Raw genomic sequence first — 26,439 nt, 5'->3', positions numbered from 1 at the left:
ATATAATTAAGGAAGAAAACTGACACCAACTGTCTCGTTTCCTGCACGCTGGCTGTTTCACTTGATTTTCCTACCTACGATTTCGATAAGATCCAACTCCAAGACACACCGTTTTTAGGTTCGTTTGCTTAGAACTAAGGAGGAGCTGTCTGTGGGCAGCTTTGGTTTTAAGTCAGGTGTTGCATAAAAGTAAAGAGGCTCGGAAGGTTCTGGATGTGAACCGCTGTGAGCCTGCAATGCCTGTGCTGCCTGGCCTGATCCCTACCCAGAGCAGCTGTGCATGCTTCACTTAGGTCCCCAGGATCGCTAGGAATGAGTTCTGTTCTAGGCTGTCTCACTTTCCCTTCCCCTCATAACACTTATACGTTGCTCAGTACATAAAGGGACATTTATGGCAGTCCTTCATAGGTTCAAGTTATATAAAAAGGAGAAGCAGAGTATAGGGTGTGTGTGTGTGTGTGTGTGTGTGTGTGTGTGTGTGTGTTTACTGATCTATTTTTGACTCAAACACATGCTAAAAATGCAGCATGTCTGGTGTGGATTACATGTGGGCTGTCCTGGGAGCATGTATGTGCCAGAAGAGACAACCAGTAGATTCTATCTTTAATAAAATTGTAATGGTTTTTTATAATTCCGACAACTTCATAATTATCTTAGAATAATGTAATAAAATCTATGCCTAAGGTAAAGTGTATTTCCAGCATTTATTCTACTTAACATTGTTTTGTGCATTAGAGGATCTAGACTTGAGCCCTTCATGTACCTAAAGCAGCCCACCAATGTGACATCAAGGGGAATTCCAACGTAACTGCAATAGAAAAAGAAAAAAAAATGCTGACGTTCATGTACAAAAGCATGCATTTTTATTAACTTACCAAGAGATATTTATGTTTGATCAAACATATCCACATGACCACATTTTTGTCTGAATTCCTGAAACTAGGTAGCCAAAATTTATTTTGCTGTAGAGCAGCAGTTCTCAATCTGTGGGTCATGACCCCTTTGGGGGTCAAATGAGCCTTTCACAGCGGTCACCTAAGACCATAGGAAAACACATATTTACATTATGGTTCATAACAGTAGCAAAATTACAGTTATGAAGTAGCAATGAAAACAATTTTATGGTTGGGGGTCACCACAATGTGAAGAACTGTACTAGAGGGTCGCAGCACCAGGAAGGTTGAGAACCACTTCTGTAGAAGGTCATTCATTTATTCAGGTGAATGTTTGTAACACCCCCCATAGGAAAGGCATCCTGAATTGTCTGGAGATCATCTGGAGGAATAAGCAATAGTGATGATTCCAAGACTGTGCTAAGCACCCAGTGCCTCGCACCCTAGGGATTCTGAACCACTTCTCTTTTGTTTTAATTGTTTTGAGAATCTTGCTATGTAGCCCAAGCTGGCCTAGAACTTGTGATCATCCAGCCTTTGTCTCTTGAGTGCTGGGATTACAGGTGTGTACCACCACACTGCTGGCTTTGATCTAGATGCACTCCATCAAGCATTTGTTCAACAGTTTCTACATGGCATGTATCAGGCAATTTGATAGCAATTTTTCTGGTTCCAGAGTTAATAGCTCCTCTTGAACTTAAGGATTGGACCATATGGTGCCCCCAAATGCTCCCCCTTTTTAACAACTATCTTGTGGCTATCTTATAGAAAACTGAGATCCCTAAGGTAAAATAGAGAATCTGAGAGGGCCATGGAGGAAAGGGGACTGTCCAGTGATTCTCTGACAAACTGACAGAGAGATAGGGAGCTTGTGTCTGATGATACTAAAGCTAGAAGATAAATTGGCTGGGACTTCCTAATGGCAGTGAAGCTGGCAAGTAGCAATTCACTTGGACATGTGTGCTACTGAGCTGGTGGCAGCTCATTCCATCCATATACCAAGGCACTAGAGACACAAGACTGGTTTAAGTTGGTGATAAGGCAACAGTTAACGTCGAGGAAGAGTGCTTGAAAATGATCCACACTTTAGTATGCTTTTCAAAAAAAAGAATAATAATGGAGGATCGAAAAGGAGAAAAAATTAGAGAAGAGTAAATGTTGAACAGTTGGACGAAGGGATGGACGGAACTATCTATCATTCACTGAGTGTCATGTGCTAACTGCTCTCCAGACAGTTTCTCAGGATCTTGTTGAAAGTTCACCCACCAGGTCTCCCCACTGCTGCAGTGAAGGAAATCCGTGTGGGAGGTGTGACTTACTCATGACTTCCCTCTTAGTAAAAGGTAGAACTGCAAAGCGAATGTATTTTAATTTTGACTCCCAAGATAAAAACAAAAAAGTAAAAACAAAGACATTTTAGAAATGTTATTCCTCTTTAATGTTTATTCTCGTCCCCCCATGTGTGTGTATCTGTGTGTGTGTGTGTGTGTGTGTGTGTGTGTGTGTGTTTGTGTGTGTGTGTGCATGTGTACATGTGTGGTGATATATTGTGTACCCCAATAAAGTTTGCCTGGGGATCAGAGGACAAAGCCAGTCACGATATTAAACATAGAGGTCGGGCAGTGGTAGCACATGCCTTTAATCCTAGCATTCCGGAAGCAGAGATCCATCTGGAACTCTGTGAGTTCAAGGCCACACTGGGAACAGAGCCAGGTGTGGTGGCACACGCCTTTAATCCCAGCACTAGGAAGGAAGTAAAATGGCAGGGCACAGAAAGGTATATAAGGCATGAGTAAACAGGAAGTCTCTCTCTTGAGGCTGAGGATTTCATAGAGGTAAGAATGTGGTTGGCTTGTTCTGTTTCTCTGATCTTTCAGCTTTCACCCCAACATCTGGCTCTGGTTTGTTTTTTTTTTTTTTTAATTAATAAAACCTTTTAAGATTCATGTTACATACATGCACATTTTAAATACACCTATGCACAGGCCACAGCACACATGTGCAGGTCCAAAGGTGACTTGCTGGAGTTATTTCTCTCCTGTCCACCCTGTGTATCCCAGGAATTGAACTCAGGTCTTCTGACTTGGTGACCAGAAACGTTACCTCTTTAGCCATTTTGTTGTCTCAGAACTGGAACTATGAAAAATAACCTTTGACTTGTAAATACACTAGGTTTTCTTTGTTTCCTCATCTTTTTGGTCTCAGGGAAAGATTTTGGGAAAAAAAATAATTATTATTAAGGAGGCAAAGCCTATGTAAGCCTATGGTAGCTGAATGTGAAAAGAGGAAGAATATTTGCATGTCAGTACAGCCCTGGGGTGAAAGAATTGGTGGAAACCATTCCCTGCCCAAGCACAAGTTCAACTCTTAAGAGTGGTTTTGTGGGACCCCTGGTAGTGGGGTCAGAATTTATCCCAGGTGCACGAACTGGCATTTTGAAGCCCATTACCTATGGTGGAATACCTTGCTCAGCCTTGATGCAGAGGGAAGGGGATTGGTCCTGCCTCAACTTGGTCTGCCAGACTTTGTTGACTCCCCAAGGGAGGCCTTTCCCCCTCTGAGGAGTGGATGGGGATGAGAGAAGGGGAGGAAGGGGGAACTGGGGTTGGTAAGTAAAATGAAAAGAATTTTAAATAAAAAGAAAGAGTGGCTTTGATACATCAGATGTAATACACTTTCCTTGTTTCTGCTATTTTATCTTGCTTACCAGCTGATGTGATGAGTACATGAAGTATATTCATGGAAATTGCCTAATCCCAAACCCATTCTTGTACAATCAGAGCAAAAAGCAATCCACAAACCAAGTAGGTGACTTCTGTTGAGACTAAGAGGACTGCAAACAGAAGAAAGAAGGTGATTATTTGTGCTTGGAACATTTAACAATTCTGAAATGCAATTAACACATGACCATGAAATCTTAATCTGCAAAGAACTATTTTAAATTTAATCGTTTTTTAAATTAGAGAACTTTATACTTAAACACTGTATTTCTATCATTTTCACTCCTTGCTCCCATGCTTCCTACCATGTCTCCCCTATTCCCTCCGAAATGCATGACCTCTTTTTCTTTAATTGTTATTGTTACATATATATGCATATGTATGTATATATACATAAATACAACCTGCAGAGTTCACATGGTCACCTAACAAGACCTGCACAAGGTTGATCTATTGGTGGAAGTATTAAGGCAACTCCACATAGTGAAAAGGGAGGTTTATTTTGTGGGGTAACTCACAAGTAAAGGGATAGGTTACAGGGTCCAGGAAAGATGTAGCGCAGTCTGGCATTGTTCTCTGGAGAACTCTGCTCGGTCTGGTTCTCAGGTCTTAAGGGCTCCTCTCTCGGGCCCGCCTCATAGGCATGACCGTTACTGAAGCCTCAATGGGGGTAGTACTTCCAGGTCAAAGCTGGAGCAGCTACCCACTACATCGATCAGTTGACAAGCCACCATGGATGGGGAGCTGCAGGCCATTAGTGGCTCCAAGGAGAGGGAGAATCAGTCTTCCCCAGGGAGGAGCTCCTGATAGGTTATCCAAGCTCAAGTAGTCACTCCTAAATACATACACATATGTGCAAAGTATTTTTGGTATAAGTTTTGCAAATGTTCTCTTATCCAAATTCAAATGTGGATAAGAACTTCTGACATTTTATATCTTCATTATTCTCACGTTTAAAAAAACAACAACAAAATATAATTTCTGTTTCACAGTTTTTGTGGTTAACATTGAAGTTACAACACAGTTCATGCATGCAGGCCAGCTATTGAGTTGTGAATCTAATTTTAAGAAGTATGAAACATTAAATGAAATTAATGAAAAAATTCAGTTCTGGGGTTTTAGAAATAAAAGGATGAATGGGTTTATTCAATGGTAATTTTCTTTTCTTTTGGTACACACAGTGCTTAATTAGAAATAAGTTCCTTTGTGCTTGTGGAATCATTTGGTATGTTCAGGTAGTCATCTGAGAAGCAAGGTTTATCACTATAGGTGAAATAAAGCCTCACCAATGACAGGTGTAGCTGGAAATGCTTCCAAATCCACTGGTTGTCACACAGGGGTTTCCATGAATGAATATAAAAAAAAATAGTTATTTACAGGTCAGGACCACAAATCTTGGTGCCTTGGGCATATAAAAGGACAGCCTTTTGCCTTTTTGGTGGCTTTTAAAGATGATAATAGTTTCAAGGAAGAGATCCATCCAACTTTAACAAATGTATTTGATATGCCACCAAAGTCCCTTTGTAAATAATACTAGTCCTATAAAAATTCCCTTTCCTTCACTTTAAAACTATCAAATGATTGGTGTGTTCATATAATCCCAGAATCAATAAATGTAGGCAGGCAAATGTGATATTTTGCAGAGCAGAAAGTGAAATAATCACCCTATTTCCTACTGTGTGGAGGTAATTTATTAACTAGCAAACCAGAAATTGCAGAGGAGAATATGAAAGACATCTAGCAAGCGAGTTCCAGGCAATGTCTTCTGAAGGCATCCCTCATGCTCCTCTTCAGTCTCATTCCATTTAACTCAATAGGTTTTGGAAAATGAATGGAGAATTCACATCAACTCCTTTTTCTATGGCATGGAAATCCCTTTGACTAATGTAAATCAGGTCAGCCTGTCCATCAAGTCAGCTGTCCATCAGTTCATCCTGTTCTGCACACTAAAACCAAGGAAGGAAGTATTGTGCTGCATCTTACTGATGTCACCTAGTACACATTCCTCCTGCTTCCTAAGCTTTTTTTAAAAAAAGACAGGGTCTGACCATGTAGCCGTGGCTGGCCTGGAATTTGGTATGTAGTCCATGATGGTCTCAGACTCACAGAGATCCATCTGCCTCTGCCTCCCAAGTTCTTGTTTGTTTGTTTGTTTGTTTTGGTTTTTCGAGACAGGGTTTCTCTGTGTAGCTTTGCGCCTTTCCTGGAACTCGCTTTGGAGACCAGGCTGGCCTCGAACTCACAGAGATCCGCCTGGCTCTGCCTCCCGAGTGCTGGGATTAAAGGCGTGCGCCACCACCGCCCGGCTTATCTTTTTTTTTTTTTTTTTTTTTTTTTGTTTGTGACTCCCAAGTTCTTTAAAGGTTTGTGCCACCGCATCCCACATTTGTGGGAGACCCTCCCACCTTTTTAAAGGGTTCCTATGAGCAGGAGAGAGGAATAAGAAACATTTTAGATAGAAAGATAGCAAAGATGAGACAGACAGAAACACAGGATAGCTTCGGGAGGACCTGGGTCAATATCCAATGGCCCCTTCTGTCGCTTCAAAAGGGCTTTTTATAACAATGCCAAGGGGTGGGGCAAAAGACCTCCCCCTTGCTAGATCAAAGCACATCGCACAGCCAAGTGTAGACCCTTCCAAACACCTGGTCACCACTCATGTGATCAAGTCATCCCCTTATGCAGCCCTGCTGGGTAAAACGAGCTCAGAGCTCACAAGGAAACCTCTGTGGGCTCCCACACACATTCTAGAGAGATTTCTATTGTCAACATTTGATTTTATAAGTTAACTTAAAGCTGCTTGGAGAAGGTGAATTTTGTCTTTTGTCACAAGCTGTATTTGCATGTACTGATGAAGAACACTTAAGCTTTGCTCAGGGTTTGAAAGCAAACACAATTCAAAGTACAGAACTTGAGGTCAGGGTACCAGCAAGTCAGTATCACCTTAGAAGTGAAGAGTTCAAGGACACTGAGCAGGGTTGGGAACAGACTACTGGTTTATCTAGACTGACCTGTGCAACACAGCAGAAAGATATTAGTCATGAAACAGGCTCACTGGATGCACATTTCCCATTGCCATTGCTACATCTGAGCTTCAGGGCAACAGAACTGTTGAAACAGACCAGAAACTTGACCCTAAATCCAAGGCCAGAGCTTTGAGACTGCCAGGAAACTTACCTCCCAATCAGACAAGCCTAGATTCTCAAAGCAGCAAAACTAAAGCGGTCTAACTAACCTTCATCCTCCAAAGCCCCCAAATTAAAGATTTACAAGGTTAAGGACTTACTTGTGCACAAATATCCGTGTTTCCTAACAGAAAAATAACAAAGCAACCTGAGTTAGACACCCAAGGACCTCCACTGACCTCTACTGTATGTAAACATTCTCCTCCACTAAGCCTGTGGCATCCCATCTTCACTGACTGACCCAAAGGCAAGAATAAATAACGAACAGATGGGTCTGAAGTCTTTCCCCTATTCCAAACACATGTATGGTCCATAGTTGACTTTTTTTTTTTAAAAAAAAAAATAACTAACTCTTTATCATTTTTGCAGTCTCAGTGCAAAAACCACCTCAGTTCAATAGGGAAGTGCATGAAGAGAAAGTTAACAGCGTGCTTGACATCTTCTACCTTGTTACGATAAATATCTCTTGCTCTGACAGATTCTTTGCTACCCAAAATTGAATCAATAATGGCCCCCAAAACAAGGTTATCCATTGGAAGAAGGCATCTTAAACTTTTTATTAGAATTCAGTAATTCTAGCTGACCAAGTTTCCTATACAAATCATATTTATTTGAAATCTGTTTTTTTTTTTTCTAGCTTCAGGCAAGTTTGTACATTTCCATAGTTTTCCCCAGAAAAGATCATTCCGTGGTTTCCTGGTGAATTTTAATGTTTAAAGAATCAACAATACATTTTTTGAAAAGGAGGATGAAATTTAACATAATATTAGGAATAACTGCAATGAGAGAGTACATTTATGATTTATTTCCTTTTTCTCTTTTCTATATCTAGGTGTTTTAAGCTCTCCTGGTTTATGTGTTTTATTTTACAAAGAAAAATGATGTTAAACTTGAGTTTTCTAAAAATGAAGCAAACTCATCATGAATGCCCCAAAACAAGTGTGCTTTGTGTATAATCAGAGTAAGGGGTTCACCTATTAACACACCAGGCTTGTGAATTTGTGAGTTACAGGTTATTTATTGCGCAAACATATTAAATTTAAAAGAGACAAGTTTTTTCTAAGTTTTTTTTCTTTCTGGTTTTTCGAGACCGGGTTTCTCTGTGTAGCTTTGGAGCCTTTCCTGGAACTCACTCTGTAGCCCAGGCTGGCCTCGAACTCACAGAGATCCGCCTGGCTCTGCCTCCCAAGTGCTGGGATTAAAGGCATGCGCCACCACCGCCCGAGTATCTTCTTTCTTAATGTTTCCCCCTGGAGTAAAGTGGATTTTTTTTTTTTTTTACTTTTTAATTGATGCGTGATAATTATGTCTATTTATGGAGTGCAGTGTGGCATTTTGATACATGAAGGTGATGTGTAACGGAGAGTTCAGGCTAACTGGCATATCTGTCATCTCAGACATACATTGTTATTTCTTTGTGGTAGGAGCCTTCCAGATCTCTCCACTAGCTATTTTGAAACATCCAATCAATTGTCACCAACCCCAGTCACCCTCTTCTGTGCTACAGAACATTTCCTTTGCAACCAAGTCTGCACTGTTGGGAGAAGAAAAAGAAAACAAAGCAGGAATGTGCAAAGCAGTAAATGAAGGTTCTCTGTCACCACCGCTGGGAGAGCATGGCTCGATGCAGAATTCTCTAGGCTTCTTTCCACGCACACCATGGTGTCTGTTCCTCAAAAATGAAACGACACCGTGCAAACTCCTCTTCACTCTGTTTCGTACCCCACAAAGACTTTGTATGTCAATCCATTGTCATTTCTCTCCCTTTTCTTTAAAATGTGTTTACTGCAATGGGATACATGCAGCAAGACACGACAGCTTAAGGAGAAGCAGACCAGGAAAAGTGAGGTAGGGGAAGATGGTGGAGGGCAGTTGGGAAGAGGCAAATGAGTAAGAGTGACAGCTGTGTGTAGTGGGTAGCCATTCCAGCTTTGGTCTGGAAGTTCCAACCCCCATTGAGGCTTTGGTAACTATCATGCCTACAAGGCAGCGCCACCTTCTCTTGGTTCCCAGACCCTGGACGCTGGAGGTGGACCGAAAAGAGTTCTCCAGAGAACACCGCCGGACTGCGCTACATCCTTCCCAGACCCTGCAACCTGCCTATCCCTTCATTTGTAAATTACGCCATTAAATAAACCTCCCTTTTAACTACGTGGAGTGGCCTTAATAATTTCACCAATAGGTGTGGATAAAAATAGCACAAAGCTATCTATCTATCTATCGATCTCTCTCTCTCTATATATATATGTGTGTGTGTGTGTGTGTGTGTGTGTGTGTGTGTGTGTGTGTGTGTGTGTTGATGATAATAAAATTAAATTTACATAAGAATGTGAGGAATTCGCCGGGCGGTGGTGGTGCATGCCTTTAATCCCAGCACTTGGGAGGCAGAGGCAGGCGGATCTCTGTGAGTTCAAGGCCAGCCTGGTCTACAGAGTGAGATCCAGGACAGGCACAAAGCTACACAGAGAAACCCATACCCCCCCCCCAAAAAAAAGAATGTGAAAATTCTAACTCCTTCCCTACATTTATGCTATTCTTCTATTCTTATCCACATCCTAAGAATAGTCGCTTAAATGTCTTTGTATTATTTATTGTGACCTGCATACATGTGAAGGTCAGAGGACAACTTGCAGGAGTTGGTTCTCTCTTTTCATCACCTGGGTTCCATGGTTCCCATAGTTCCCATGGTTCCAAGGTTTTCAGGCTTCACTGGGCCACCTCGAGGACTCCACATAAAAAATTTTGATGCTACTTTTCCTAATGAAGTCAGATGTCATATACGGATAATCAAAAGAAAAGCCTAATGTTTTCCCACTTTCTACTTAAGAAAATATTTTATTGTTGCTTGCATTTTGTCCACTTATCAATCAGGATTAAAAGATTAAAAAAACAATTACCTTTATAATTTGTGTTGAGCCATGAAGGACGTGTTTTGAAGTCAAATGGTGCCAGGACATCGGGTTCCCACACCCTGAGAGATTACAAATGAAAAGTTTGCTCAGAGGGAGATCAATCTGAACTGTACAGCGAAGCTTTGTGCCTCACTCTTCACATACGAGGACATTTGATTCACCTATGTTGAGCACATTTTGAAACTGGCTGACAGGATGGCCACCAATGAACATCTTGTCTGTATTGCCTTCTCTGCTCAATTCAATCTACTTTGTTAGGGCTAGAGAGATTGTCTAGGGTTAAGAGTGCTTATTGCTCTTGAAGAGGACCTAGCTCAGTTCCTAGCATTCACCTTGCAGCTCACAACCATCTTTAACTTCCATTCCAGAGACTTCCATCTGACCTCAGTAGGCTCTTGCACAAACATGGTGTACATAAACTCATGCAACCACACACACCTATTTAAATAATAATAATAGTAATAGTAATAATCAATAAATAAATTTAAATCCACTTTTATCATTAAGGAATCTTAATTATATTTAAGGTCTCAGCTGTAAACGTGGTAGTTCTGTCCAGTAAACGAGGAGAACCTTTAATATGGAGAGAACAGGGTCTTGGAAGCCAAACTAAGCCTGTGTTATAACTGTGAACTTGGATAAATCATTTAAGGTCTCTGGGTTTCAGTTCTTCACCATAAAGTAAAGAGATTAATCTGTGAGATTCCTTCCTGTTCTTAGAGCTGAGTCTGTAAGTTTTACACCTGGACTGGACTACAATGGGGATTGACATCCTGGGCAGCTGGTCAACCAGTTAGCTGCTGTCAACAACTTTAAGGTCCAATTATCTCAAATTCTTTATCCTTGCTGGGAATGGCAGCCCTCACCCAAAATCTCAGTTCTTGAAAAGTTAAGGCTGAAAGACTGAGTATTTGGGGTATCCTGAGCTATGTAGCCTGAATTTGTCTCAAAACAAACAATAACCAACAATTAACCTATTATAACATTAATACTGCACATAATTTGAGTTGTATTTATTTAAAAGCAATGAAAACAACAAAAGCTAAGTGTAATGGTACAAATTTTTTGGTTTTTTGTCTGTTTTTGGTTTTTTTTTGTTGTTTCTTTTTTTTTTTTGAGACAGGGTTTCTCTGTGTAACAGCCTTGGCTGTCTGGAACTTCCTTTATAGACCAGACTGGCCTCAGAGAGATCAGCCTGCCTCTGCTCCTGAATGCTGGGATTAAAGGCATGCACCACCACTTCTGGTGACGGTACATATTTATAATCCCAGCAATAGCGAGGTACAGACAAGAGTCACAGGGAGCTTTGGAGCCAGCCTGGACTGCACAGACACTCTGTTTTTCCCCCACCAAATACAAAGAAACAAACAAAAATTCCTCACCACTGACTCACATTAACTCGAAATCTTCAGCTGCTTTGCTTGGAGAGCCAGGAAGAGTATGCATAGTTTTTACTATCTCTAGCCCAAGGCCACAGTTGAGATTATGAGTATACACACTGGACATTCCTCAGTGGGTTTGTCAGCAAGCATCCTGAATAACATTCTTTCCATTGCAAAAGTCAGTTGATTTATTTTGGGGATTAATTTGCATAGCGAAATGGAATTCTCTGCTTTCATAGTAAAATTAAATTACATAAATACTCAATTTATAGAAAGTTAATTGTAAGTATATATAATTTATTTTAAGGAAATTGTGTTGGCAACTTAAATTTGTAGAGAAAAATATCTTACTAGAGTAAGATAAAAAATTATGTGGCAAAAATGCCTCAAACTGACAAATTATATCATTAAAACCTACCAGTTGGGCTGGAGAGACTGTTCCGTGGGTAAATTCACTAACCCTGATGACCTCAGTTGGAGCCCTTGAATCCTCATGGTGGAAAGAGAAAGCTGCCACTTGGGTGTGGGTCCATGCACCCACATACATACACATAGGTAATAAATAAACAAATGTAATTTTAAAGCACCCAGATTATCTCGTTTTGTCCTCATGACAACCCTTTTTGTAGATTATGATTTCCCCTAGACAAATGTAGACACTGAAATAAGAGAACTTCTTATTTCAAATCAAGAATGGAACTGGAGAGATGGCTCAGCAATTAAATGTGCTCCCTGCTTTTGTTGAAGACCCAGGTTTGGTTCGGTTTCCAGCACCCACATCAGGTGGTTCATAACTGCCTGTAACTCCAGATGAAGGGCGTCTTCCCTCATCTATACTCTTCAAATACCTGCTTAGGCATGATGCACATAAACTCAGATACACACACACACACACACACACACACACACACACACACACACACACACAATTCAATCAGTTGATCTTCTAAAAAGTGAATCAGGAAGTTAGTAAGAACCTGGGCCAGAATGCATCCCTGGCTTACAGTAAAAACTTATGTCCAGTATTTTTTTTAGGGAATTCTTAAATGAATGTGGGCTCTCTCTCAGATGTCTAGTGCAAACTCTCTCTGATTCAATACCAGCCCTAAGAGCATGGCTTCACTTTTCCTGCAGTATGAAATAATTCTGCCTGGTTCTAGCTTTGTTCATGGCACTGACTTTGGTCATTCTTAATAGCAGAATGTTAGTTTGTATTTACTCTCAAGACAAAATTTTAGATGCCGTCAAGAGTCTACAAGCTATAATCCATCAAGCCATGCCATTAAGTATGAACTCCTTTTACTCCATGTCCACTTTTAAATCATGTTTGAAGACAACGTGCCACCCCCTTGAGTGGCAGCACATGGTCAGTGACGGGCAGTAAACAGTGTAGAATAAGATGACACACACCAAAAGGTTCTGCAGAGCAACCTGTAGGGAATCGGAAGGAGAGATCTATCGGTCTGAGCTTTTGAGCACAATAACTTACTTAACAAGGAAAAGAAGAATAACTAATGTGTAGCATTGGTAAACTACATATGACTTGGAGACTTGAGGCTGAAAGGGGACTCAGAGTACCTGGTATTGCAGACAGAATGAGCTGCCATGTCACACCATGACACCCAGGATCAATGCAGTCCAGAGAGCCATACCACTTACCCTGCATTTATCCAAAGAGATCTCCTACACGCCAATTGTGTTTGTCACTTTCCTTGTTGCTGTGATAAAATACTTGACCAAAAAAAAAAAAAGCAAATCCAGGAAGGAAAGGTTTATTTGGGTTCATCGTGTGATGGTCCAGTATACCAGGGCACAGAAGGCATGGTGACCGGAGCTTGAAGCAAGCTGGTCATGTGTCTGTACTCAGGACGGAGATGGCGAGAACACTAGCGGGCAGATCATTCTTCCTTTGTGTATAGTCCAGCACCCCAGCCATGGACCCATGCTGCCCGCACGTCAGGTGTGTCATGCAACTTCAATTAACACAATCTACAAACCGCCTCCTAGGCATAGGCATAGATTTGTTTCCAAGGGTAACTCTGGATTCTCTCGAGCTGACAATCAATTGTGTAGACTCTCACACCAATATTTATATCCTAACTTGACAAAATCATGATAAACCCCAGATATAATACTAAAAATAATAATAAGAGGTCATTTTGAAATAACCATCCCCTGCACACATATAATAATGCAATTAGTGGCTAAGCCTGTTTGCAAGAATTTTCAGAGCAATTGATTAAAACACAATAGATGATGTTGAAATGGACCCTTCTACATGTGAGTCTCACCAAAAAGCAATACAGATTAATGGAGACCAATGGATTATTCAATAAAAGATGTGAAATTGTCTGGCTTCCAGCTAGGAAAAAAAAATCCCATTAGATTCTAGTCTTGTACCAAATACCATAATAAATTTCCAAATGGATTAAAGTCTTAAATGCCAAGGAAGAGATTGGGAGAAAATATTTGAAACATATATATCACAGGAAAGGGCTTGATAGCTACAATATAAATTCCTACAAAAGGCAAACAAATGGAGAGAAAAATGAGCAAAACATATAAATAGGTGTTTCGTGTGAAGAAACACTTAAAAATCCAAGAAACAATCAAAACCTCCTGAACCCATCATCTGTCTTCAAAAACACATTCTTTAAAATGTCAACATTTCATGTGGGAAATTTTCTATTTAGTCGCCCTGCTTTGGAATTAGTTTAAAATCATTTTTTGCTCAGCCAACACACAATACTTTAGGAATCAGTTTTCCCCGGGTGATAGATTCATTGAATTCATTCAACCTAATGGGCCTGCGTAAAGAAGGCCCTGTCCACTAGAACCAAGGGGAAAGTCACCAGTGCTGCATACCACATCTAATTTTGTCACTGCGGAACTGAATTTACAGATTTATCAAGAGTCTACCTCTCTCAACTATCTAAAGATGAATGAGCAACCTTGTCTCGGGGGACGTGTGAATCCAGACTCTGGAGTTCTGGGACCTTTGGGAGCGGCACCACTCAGACTCACCCCATTCTTCTCAACCCCCTCCTAGTCTCGGCCTCTATGTCCCCCATACCTACACAGCAGAACTCTTCCCTCTGCCTTCCATACTCATCCCCATCCTTATCCTTTCATATCTCTCAGGCTTTATGCTCTAACCTCTGCTCCCTCTTGAGTCTCGGTCTCTCCCCTCAACACTTTGTTCCCTTTCATCATTTTCTCTCCAAGAGACATCCACAGGCACGTGGATGCACGATGGCCACATTTTGTACATGTATATGTGTGTGTGTGTTGTATATACGTGTACATGGTGTGTGTGTGTGTGTGTGTGTGTGTGTGTGTGTGTGTGTGTGTGTGTGTGTGTATGTGTGTGTGTGTGTGTGTGTGTGTGTGTGTGTGTGTGTGTGTGTGTGTGTATGCATGTCCATATGGAGGCCAGAAATCACTGTGAGGTGTCCTTTTCTGCCACTCTCCACTTGATTTCCTGAGGAAGTGCCTCTCACTGATTTCACTGAATAGCTAGCTTAGCTCTGGGGATCAACTGCTCTCTGTCCTTCTACTCGGCTTGTGGATGCCCACCCCCATGCTTGACTTTTTACATAGGGTGGGATCTGAACCCAGATCCTCATGCTTGGGCTACACACACTTTATCAGCTAAGCTAGCTCCCCATCCCCATGCACATTTTTGCTCATATTATTTGCATAAAATGCTTATTTCATGCTGACATTGTCGCATACGCATATAATCAACTTTGATGGCATTCGTGCCATCCCTCTCGATAATCCCTCCTCTCCACAATCCCCTTCTTCTTCACTAACAGGAATCTTCCTCTTCCCTTTTCCTTATTCTCCCCCCCCCACTTCTCTCTCTCTCTCTCTCTCTCTCTCCCTCTCTCTCTCCCCCCCCCCTCTCTCTCTCCCCGTCCATCTCTCTCAGATTAAATATACAAGAGGATACAGGGAATATGCGTCTTTCTGAGTTCAGTTTATTTCACTTAGTAAGAACACAACTTTCCTGACAAAGACATACATTCTTTATTCTTTATAGTGGATTTGTATCTTGTTCTATCTGTGTACCACATTTCCTCTATCCATTCATGCACTGATGGGCAACAAGCTAATTCCATAACACGCCTGTCCTGAGTGGTACCACATCAAATGCGCACACAGCTCTCCACCCTGTGTTACTGAATTTGGTTCTTTTGTATATAAGGAAGGCATAACTGGTTCGTGCATCATTTTTATTTTTACGTTCTGAAGGCTTTCCAAACTGATTTCTGTAGCGGCTGTACTAATTTACATCCTTGCCCATGTATAAAGACTGTTTCTTCCACATTCCTGCCAGCATTTGACGTTCTTACTTCCATGGATTATATTTCCTTTTGCAATAGCCATTCTGATCTTGATGAGATGAAGCTGAACACAGTTTTGGTTTGCATGTCTCTGATGGCTAGTGATAGTGGACATTTTTTTTTTTATATCTCTTTGGTCTTTTGTACTGCTTTTGAAAAGGTGTTCAGGTCATTTATTTATTGATCGCATAATTTTGTTCTTCTGCATTTTCAGTTTTTGAGTTCTTCATGCATTGTGGGTATTAATTCTATCAGATAAATAATTTGCAAAGTTGTTGTGCTATTCTGTAGTCGGTGTCTTTATTCTTGTGTTGCTTGTGCTGTGAGGCAATTGCTTTGTCAATTCTTTCTACTACTTCTTGAGCTACAGACGTCCTTTTCAGAATATGCCTAATCCTGTATCTTGAATGGCTTCTTCTGTTTTTCTCTGTTAGTTTCAAGTCTTACATGAAGATATTTCTAGTTGATTTTTGTACAGGGTAAGAGATAGGAATCTAGTTTCATTCTTCTAGACAGCCAGCCTTCCCAGAGCCAGTTTGAAAGTAGACTGCAATGCTAGAATCCCAGTTTTTATTTTCTTGGGTAGTTAAGAGCCTACTCCCAGGAGTAAAGTCACAATACTATAAAACTTTCATGGTAGCATCTCCTAATTTTTTTTTATTATCGAGGAAGATGACATGGAGTGGATAACTATCAGGGACACCCAAGTGAAGGACTCAATTTAAAACCAACTAAAAGCTCTGGTTTCCTAGAGATGGCGTTGTGACCATGATAATGTGAAACCTTTGACTATGTCCTCATGAAGACAGGGCCAATTAATTCCGAACTTTTGAGAGGAGTGTCTGCAGATGGGAAAGGAATGTGTAACACAGAGCAATCTTGGGCTTCTTTGGCTCTTAATTCTCTTGAGTCATGTGCCTTTGGCCTTGCTGGACTCATTATACTATGTATTAATATTAACTTGTTTTCTTTTCATTGAAATAGCCTCTATTTGAAATATTTCTAGGTGCTTACTTTATTTCATTTTAATACAAAACAAAATGAATAATATATAATCTTTATACTAATATATATTCAAACGACATGACACTATTTTTATTTCTATATTAACAATGAAGTTTCAATATATTTTAATTTTGTAAGGTTACCAACTTGCTAAGAAATTTTGCTTTCATAATCCATCAAATTATACTGCAGAGAAAACTGACAAACGTTAAACCCATATAACATTTTAGAATTGGTTTTTAGAAGTTAAATCATATTTTGTGAGAAAATGTATTTATTTATAAATTTTGCACATAAAACACCTACTTTCCCAACAAACTTATAAAACTTTATATATAAATGTAATATTAAAAGAATACATTTTGCCGGGCGGTGGTGGCGCACGCCTTTAATCCCAGCACTCGGGAGGCAGAGCCAGGCGGATCTCTGTGAGTTCGAGGCCAGCCTGGGCTACCAAGTGAGTTCCAGGAGAGGCGCAAAGCTACACAGAGAAACCCTGTCTCGAAAAACCAAAAAAAAAAAAAAAAAAAAAAGAATACATTTTATTGTGAATGTGTAAGTTTTAAAGCAAGGTATCCTTTTTGTAAATAATTATCATTTCTACTAAATTATGAATCTTTTTTTTAAAAGAGCTGTCTTTCATTTTTATTTTTATTTTATTTTATTTTATTTATTTTTTTTTTGTCAGAGCTGAGGACCGAACCCAGGGCCTTGCGCTTACAAGGCAAGTGCTCTACCACTGAGCTAAATCCCCAACCCATAAATTATGAATCTTAATAGTAAATTTTTATTAGTAGATTTACTTACTTCCAGTAACTTCATTTAATCTCTACTGTACATAACCTTCCAGAACTAACATAAAAGACAATCAGACCATGTCATTCCCCTGCTTGACATCTGTCTATGGTTCCACACTCTCATTAGGATTCATTTAAATACCTGGTACATTTGACAAGTAGTCGCTGAGTTTGGGTAGTAGTCTGAGATGGCCTTGGATATATCCTAGTCCAAAAAGACTCAGCCAAGAAACGATTCTTAAATGTGTAAGCATGGAACTTCCCCTGGGGGTCTGTTAAAATGATTTGGGAGCTACAATCTGAATTACAGATTCAGCAGTTCTGAGGTTAGTCCGAGGAATTAGGAGTTCTAGTGAGTTCCCAGGGAATGCTGGGTCTGTACATCTCTGACCGTGTTTAGAAAGCCGTGATGTAAAGGCAACAATAAGAAAAGAGAAAGCCACAACACAGAGGGAAGAGCTGTGACTGAGGGGAGTTCAGAATGTTGCAGATGTCCATGCAAGAGACCAAGGGTGTAAAGATGTATGTGGGGGGGGGGGGGGGGCAGGGAGTTGAGGGAGAGGAAATTTCTGCAGGAAATACTTGACAATAATATTTATTATAGTTTTACTTTGTATCAGATGTTATAAGTGCTTTACCTCATTCAAGCCTTGTAAAATTTCTGAGTGGCAAGTTGTATTATTATACTTTTTTTTTTAAAAAAAAAAAAATGAGACTTAAAGAGGCTTAGCAACTTTTCCAAAGCTTGGTGATAGATGCAGAGCTAGGATTCCAACCCTGCTATCTGAATTGTAACCATCATGCTCTTTGTGATGACCTGGACCAGGGATGAGGAGTTGCCGTACTGAGAAGGAAAAGTCCCGTGCAGACAAGACCAGGAGTAGATGGACAGTGTCTAAAAGAGATGAGATCATGGTCCTGAGGATAGGGCTCAGCCATGCAAGCCTGAGGACCAGAGTTCAATTCCCAACACCCATGTAAAAATCCAGACACTAGTGGCACATGCTAGGGAGATATAGACAAGTAGATCTCTGGGACTCACTGATCAGCCAGATTAACCTAATCAGCAAGCCTCAGCCAGGTCTCTGTGAGAGACTCTGTTTCATAGAATAAGGTGGACCATTCATCTGAGAGTCACCGGTTGTGTATATGCACATGCACATGTGCGTGCACGCACACACACACACACACACACACACACACACACACACACACACACATTGAGATAAATCGTGATTTATGCCTTGTTGAAGAATTTTGAGAGCCTCTGAGTGCCTTGGAGATTGAAAGCTTAAAGGAGAAGTATAAAAGTAAGGAACCATTAGGTAGGGAAAGCATTTAAGTGTTTTTGTTTTTGTTGTTGTTTTTGTAATAACTCAACCCAGCAAAGAGCTGGACAACAGGACAGATGCATGAGTTACCAAAGAAACAGAAGCTGCCAAGAAATTTGAAAAGGATTGAGTAGAAAGGGAGAGAGGCCCATGGGTTACATCACCCAATTTCAGACCTGTTTGACTGGATAGACAAGAAGGAGAAAGATGGGTCTCAAACGACAGGAATGGTACCAGTTGACGGATCCTGGTACTATCTCAAAGAAATAATGCAAGCCACATATGGAATTTAGACTGTTCTGTGGCCACTCATCAAAAACAAGTGTAAAGCGTGAGTGCTGTACATGATGCTGTACGCTTGTACTCATAGAACTCAGAAGGTCAAGACAGGAAGATCATGGATTCAAAGCCAACCTGGGCTATGTGGCAATTTTCAAGGCAGCCTGAACCACATAGCAAGACCTTATCTCCAGAGGGAGGTGGAGAGGGAGAAAGAGAGTGTGAACTTAATTTTAATAATATTTTCTTATTTACTTAATCCAATTTTGTCACGATATTATTTTCAGCATGCACCAAACATTAGTCATTTCTACGTTGTCTACTCATGCTACATCATAGGCATCAAGCATGTGCTTGACATATAACACATCTCGATTTGGGATAGCCATATTTTGAGGGCTCAATAGCCATTTGTGGCTAGCAAGTGTCATAGCTGACAGTGGAGCTCCAATCACTGCCTGACCTTTTAGCTTCATCCCCACCAACATTTGCTAGTCACGCCATATTTATTACAGTTGGGGGATTACTATGCAGCCATCAACACACCCATATGATCTCATTTTGTACGTGCTTACACAAAAATCTCTCCAGGTTTAGCTGATGACTGTATTTCACAGATTCGGAAACTGAGGTGAAAGTTAGTTAAGAAAGATGTCCCAGCTCATGTGGCTCATGTGTGACAGGGTTCGGCCCTATTTTACTTAACACTGTGATGTCCCAATTCCCACAAAGTACACAAAATAAAAACACCACCAAATAATCAATTCTAGCTCAACACAGTGTTCTTTAAATTCTGAAACTGACATTTAAATAGTTTGAGTGAATGGCTCATGGACATAGTGATTAGTTAGTGGCACAGTTGAAATTAGAAAAAAATGTAGGGCTGGGGAAGTGGTTCAGCGCATAAGAATGGTTGGTGCACAAGTATGAAGACCCGAGTTCGAATCCCCATCCCCCACATAAAAAGCCAGCTATGGCCATGCATATGCCTATAACTCCAGTGCTATCCAAGACAGAGACAGGAGGATCATGGGAGTTTGTGGATTGCCAGCCCAGCTCCTGGTTCAATGAGAGATCCTGCCTCAAAAGAATGAGGTGGAGATTGATAGAACAGCACACCCAACTCTCTCTTCTGGCTTCCCTGTGAGTGCCTGGGAATGCACACCTGGACACACAAGTTTGCCTACACCACACATGCATTCATACACACATACACATACAGAATTCACACATAATTATCAATGGGAAGGCATTTAGTAACACCATCCAAATGGCTGAATACATAACTTTGCTATGCTATTAATAATTTTACTGTATTGTAATAACATTCAATACATATGAATAAGAATTTGTAGCAATCTAGATATTCACTGGCTGCCAAAATTTCTATCATTACTTAGAAATATGTTTGGATCTATAGCAAACAGACCATAAAAATATAATGATATTTATGAGATATTTGGCTATTTGAATAGTTAGTGATTAAAGTATTCTTACTTCTTTTTAAGTGTGATAATATCTCATGTGGCCTGTATGTGACAGGGCTCAGCCCTCTTTTATTTATCCTTTTGATGTTCTAATTCCTACAAGGCAGACTCAAAATAAAAGCCTGCCAACTAATCAGTTCTAGCTCAACACATTCTAGATCATACATATCGTGTTTTTAAAGTCTTTACTTTTAAAGATATATGGAGAGATATTTGCAGATATAATAGTTGCAGATATAATCTCCTAAAAGTTGGAGATTTTTTCAAAATGAAAAGTGAGAAGAGCAGATACAAAATAGTAAGAAATGTAAATGAGATAAGACCGGAGGTGAATTAATATTTGAGAAGTTAGGTGAGGTGTAAATGAAATTCATTATGTTGTTTTATTTAAGCCCACGTTTAGTTTTGCACAATGAACATTACTAAGCATACATAATCAGTGAACAGCTTTACAATATCTGAGTATATCCTGATGATGGAAACTTTGAGGAGTGTCTCAATTCCCAGCGGATGGAGTTATAATCTTTGTTGAATACCCATGCGTGCAAGTGCCAAGTAGACACTTTGCAAACTTCGTTGCCTTTCATTCTTGCAGTAATGCTACCAGGCAAGAACTGTGATTCACATTTATGATAAGAAACACGTGACCCTCTGGAGTCAAACCTCACAGAAAGCACTCTGAGGGTATTTAGATGAGGTGGGAGGAGGGGAAGAGGATTGTGGAGTAGTGAACGCAAAACCTCAGGGACCAGAAAGCTTATTGTAGCACCAGACAATGTAAGGAGAGTGAGGAGACTATTAGCTATGCCTGCTAGCAAGAAGCAGGATGCATTGTGTATCCTTGGGATCAATGAGGTCTTTGACAGCACCAATGGCCCCCACAAGGTCAGCAACAAAGGGTTTTAGGTAGTCTACCGTCATCCACTGTCTGTTTTCCGTGTGCTCTGACCCGTGATTCAGTCTCAGACTTGAAAACACAAAACCCTTTCACAGGGTTATTTAGTCTATAGATGGTTGTCCCTGGCCTCTGCAGGCTCCTTCGTGGTCTCTGTCTACTCCGGAACACAGCACCCACTTAAGCTCTTTATGATTTCTGAGAGAAAGAAATTCTACTCTATTGGGTGCTCTCTAGCACCCTATCCACCCTCAAATACAGCCCTTCTGGAACTGAGCATGTGTCATAGTCTACCTAATCCAGAATGTTATAAATGCACACAATACATGCACAGGCTGGAGCCAGACAGAATCCCAGTGTGAAGATAGGCATGAGAAGGATTTCAAGGCTTCTACCCTCTTTCTTTTTCATACTACGGTGAAACTCTTCTGGAAGTGGGATAAGTGTGCCACTAGTGACACTTTGAAACACGGCCAGAGCCTTGAAGCTGCTTTCCCACTCCCTTCTATTGTCAGTCTTTACATTATCATCTTCTGTGGGAGACTAGAATGGTGGTGATCAGACCCCAGGCCTCCCAAGCTTGGAAAATGCCCTACTAATTTCTACACCTCGGACTAGTTGTCATCTTCTTTGAACAATCTATTAATGTCAGCTTCCATTCTCTGAACAATAACACATCTTTATTGAGTTGAAATTAAGTAACGACTGCACTTACAGAAGGAGAGACTAAAGGAAAGCTGCATTAGTTTGAGGTTCCTGAATCCCCCCAGAACCAAAACAGGTCACTAGGCTGGAACCCCAATAAATTCTGAGCGTGTGCAAATGTCCTGACCTAATAATACAAGGCTTTGGAGACCCTGAGCACTCCGGCTGCAGGACCCACTCCAATCTAATTGCTACCCTGTCTTGACTTGGCATGACTCCTACAACAGTCACATTTTCTTCATGTAGGTCTTAAATTTCTCTTGTGAGACTGAATATACAGCAAAGGCATATCTTCAACATATGGTTATTCAAATAAATGCTGAAAAATACCAAGCCTAAGTGTTCTATGTACTTATTAAGGAGGTACTGGGTGTGAAGCAATAGGTCTACTTGGTTCACTGATGAATCTATAGTTGGTTCCTGGCACATAGTAGGTGCTCACTGAATATAAATTGGATGACTCAGTATAGTTTAAATATATGTTTAAATATAGTTTAAAAACTGACAGAAGCGTAGACCTCCAGGACACTCAAATTAAGGAGCATCTGTTATGACTGGTCAGAGTCCCAAGCACAGGACACCACCCAAGGTAAAGACGACCTTTATGGTAACAATAAGAAATCAACCATCAGAAAAATAGTTTCCTCATGTGGTTCAGGCCTGTATTCATGCATCCATCAACCCTCATTCTTATTTTCACAGTAGATGGAAATTAACATTGAGATCCACAACTGGTCAAGGTGAGGAGAACAAGGGTAGCCCTGAAGGGAGCATCTATATCACACTTTCTCCTTCCAAGACTCGGAGATCATTGCGGAAGAGGGGGCAGCAAGATTGTTCGAGCCAGAGGTGGTGGACGGCTACAAGGAAGCAGGGTGTTCTGGACCCAGCAGGGCCCATGTGAATTCAGGACAACAAAACAGCATGCACAAGACACACCCAGGCAAGATAAAACCCTAGCATGAAGAGTGGAGATAGGCACAGGAGGAAGAGGGAGAGTCAGTTTTGTGGATGTGACCTCTGGTGGATTGACTATGTCCAGTGACGGCCATACATCCAAGAGTATAAGGGTAGTGCCAACTACACTTGATGAATTGAAAAGAAGTTCACAAACCTGGATGGGTAGGAAAGGGAGGAAGGATCTGGGAGGAGTGGAAGAGGAGTGAATATGATCAAAATACAATGTAGAAAATTCTCTAAGAGCTAATAAAGACGAGGAAAGAAAAAGAAAGGCAGAAAGTACTTCCTAAGCAGTTTCAAGCTGTCCTGGGAAAGAAGAGGTGAGATGAGAGCAAATAACTATGCAATAAACAATAGAAAAAAAGCAAGTGTAGCTGGCACTTTCACAACACTGTCGAGCAAACTTCAAGGAAACACACAGGCTAGGGCTATATCTGCCCTCACAAGCAAAGAAGCAGGACAGAGACAAAATAAGTGACTTTCCCATCAGAAGATTTAGGATTATTTATTTATTTATTTATTTATTTTCAAAACAGGGATTCTTTGCATGGTCTTAGCTGTACTGGGATTCTCACTGTAGACCAGGCTGGCCTCAAACTCAGTGATCTGCTTGCCTCTGCCTTCCATATGCTGAGATTAAAGGCATGTGCCATCACCACCCATATGATCTAAGATTTTTTAAAATATTTTTTGGCTCCCAATCATGAAGTGCTTTGTACTTCTAATGACAGGGACAAACTACCTTGTAGTTGATATATTGTACACCCTAATAAAGCTTTCCTGGGGATCAGAGAACAGAACAGCCACTAGATTAGACATAGAGGCCAGACAGTGGTGGCACACATCTTTAATCCTATCACTCGGGAGACAGAGATCTGTGAGTTCTGTGATCTCTGTGAGTTCAAGGCCACACTGGGAACAGAGCCAGGCATGGTAGTACATACCTTTAATCCCAGCAATTGAGATCTCATGTCTTTGCTTGGGAAGGACACACGCTTTTTTGCTGTTGTTGTTGTTGTTGTTTGAGACAGGGTTTCTCTGTGTAGTTTTGGTGCCTGTCCTGTATTTTGCTCCATCCCAGGAAGTGATGGCAGGAAGCATAAAGGTATATAAGGTGTGAGGACCAGAAACTAGAGGCTTTTAAGCAGTTCAACTGAGACCCTCAGGGGTAAGGACTCAGAGGCGTTCAGTCTGAGGATCTGTGGAAACAGGATCAACTGAGGAGTTGGTGAAATGGTTGGCTGTGGCTTGTTGTGCTTCTCTGATCTTTCAGCTTTCACCCCAATATTTGGCTCTGGATTTTTTATTATAAGACTGATTGGGGATATCTTTCTGCATGCTGTGAATATGTGTTGCTCTGATTGGTTTATAAATAAAGCCTTTTGGCTTATGACAAGGCAGCTTAGAGGCAGGTGGGAAATCCAAACAGAGAGACAAAAAGAAGGTGGAGAGAGATGCCAGCCACCACCAAAGGAGAAACAATATGCTAACAGACCAGTAAGCTATGGAACACGTGGAAAAACATAGATTAATAGAAATGGGTTAATTTATGATATAAGAGCTAGCTAACAAGAAGCTTGAGCCATAGGCCACGGCCATCCAATTTGTAAGTGATATAAGCCTCTGTGTGTTTACTTGGGTCTGAGTGGTTACAGGACCAGGCGGGACACAGGAATTTTATAAATGTCTGTGGGACCTTGGTGCCGGTCAAGGCTAGTGAAACTTCCAGCTATATAAGACCTTTTAAGATTCGTGTTACACTACCTGACAGAAGAGACACAGTTTAGAGGTCATAAAATCACGCCCATTAGTCGAAGTCATATTGGCCCATAATCTTCATATTTGGTGTCAGTCTAGATATCCTTTCTCGAACTTCATTTATATTTTTAACCCTGGCATCTGCATTTTTACAAGTCTCTTCCAATACTGCAGTGTGAAGATATGCTGAACACATAGGAACTAATTCAGGTGATAAACAGAAACTTGGCTTCTCTCAGTTTCTCTCTCAGGCAGAAATTCTAAACTGGAATCGGACAGGGAGATCGAAGATTAGGGTTTCTAAGCTAAAACAGACAGAAGCAAATTTACATCTGAAATGAACAAATACAGTATTTTGTTTTACTAAAAAGACGTGCACACTGAAACAAAAACAAAACATTGTTCTATCAAATTAGCCAACATATGTGTCTGTTAAAAACTTAGTAACTGGAGGGTGTGGAGCACCTTCCAGCTGGTAAAGGATGTGCCAAGCAACTGGGATCTATTCCCTGGAGTGCATGGAAAAGCTGGATTTTGTAACATGCATCTATAGTCCCAGTATTCCTGTGTGTGGAGATGGAGGCAGAGACAAGAGAGTCACAGAGATTTGCCTGCCTCTGCCTCTTGAGTGTTGTGATTGCACAAACTGTGTTTTTTGTTTTGTTTTGTTTTAAACATAGTGAGTTCTCCTCCTCTGTCTTGTGGCACTTTAACAATGACTTTGACTTCGTCAGGTTTATTCTGGGACATCACAATGATATCCTGAAGTAAGAATCAGCCATCCCCAAAGGATGAATGACAGATTTTTCCAGAAAAAAATCACAGAACAACAAAGACATGGATGACAAGAACCTAGAGTATCTCTCATCATATTCACCCTACTAGGCTTTCTGGATTCTCCTGTTTTATTCATGTACAGATAGTGAAGCCTGCTCACTTTGTATATTTTGAACAAAATTCCTTTCATCAGTGAAATTGCAGTGAAAACCATAATTCATTTTTAATGCTCATTAACAAAGGCTCATATCATTCTCAATAACACTATTGTTTAACTTCCTGAAGACCCACTCAAAGAAAGGTATTTCAGAAATCAACAAGCAGCTACAGGGATGTAGATTAACATTAGTTTATGCACACACCTCGTGGTATAGTATGCCTACTTTCAAAATAGTCTGCTTTTTTATACTAATTTGTTCCCCCTTTAAATGATTCAAAATTTAACAACAGCCTTTGCAGAAAAATATGACAAAGTATAAAATACAATGTTTATGTGAAATTGTAACACATTTGCTATTCAATGGCAGAAAATAAAGGTGGATTTTTTCGAAGAACCTAAGTATTTTCTCTAAAATCTCACAGGAACAAGATTGCTCTAGAAAACCACAAAGCTATTACCATGCACACAGTCATATATGGACATTAAAAACTATTCGTATGGAGTCCATATTTAAATGTCTCCAGTTGTCCAAAATCAGAGCATCCTAGGAGTGATCAAAGTTTCAAAATGCACATTTGTTTGTCGTTTCCCTGCATGTCATACTTTGAACTTTTCTGATGGATTCCTTGTGGTTAGATTCTTTGGAAAGAATTCAACCAAGGGCATATTGTGTCTCTCTCACTGTATCTCATGAGGAATGTGGTGGACCATCTTAAGAACCTGATTGGATTCAGAATCACCAAGGAGATGCCCTGTCAGTGAGGAGGTTTTGGTGGAGGATTAACTGGGGCAAGGGAAGACCCACCAAGAATGTAGGTGGTGCCATCCTATGGGATGGGGGTGC

The 26,439-nt window shown here is 40.6% G+C and overlaps 1 protein-coding gene across 1 annotated transcript in view; it reads right to left on the bottom strand.

The window, feature by feature from the left end:
• Nucleotides 1-755: 755 nt before the first annotated feature.
• Tmem244 (transmembrane protein 244) overlaps nucleotides 756-26,439 on the bottom strand; it is a 78,594-nt gene continuing 52,910 nt past the window's right edge. The window contains 4 exon segments of the mRNA XM_052751580.1: nucleotides 756-808; nucleotides 3,601-3,726; nucleotides 9,696-9,769; nucleotides 12,438-12,547. Coding sequence (XP_052607540.1) covers nucleotides 756-808; nucleotides 3,601-3,726; nucleotides 9,696-9,769; nucleotides 12,438-12,547 — 363 coding nt within the window.

Source organism: Peromyscus californicus, unplaced genomic scaffold (assembly GCF_007827085.1).
Source record: "Peromyscus californicus insignis strain IS unplaced genomic scaffold, ASM782708v3 Scaffold_22__1_contigs__length_63687245, whole genome shotgun sequence".
Taxonomy (NCBI): Eukaryota; Metazoa; Chordata; class Mammalia; order Rodentia; family Cricetidae; genus Peromyscus; species Peromyscus californicus.
Note: the sequence above shows the minus strand (reverse complement) of the source record. Positions and strands in the feature narration are given on the sequence as shown.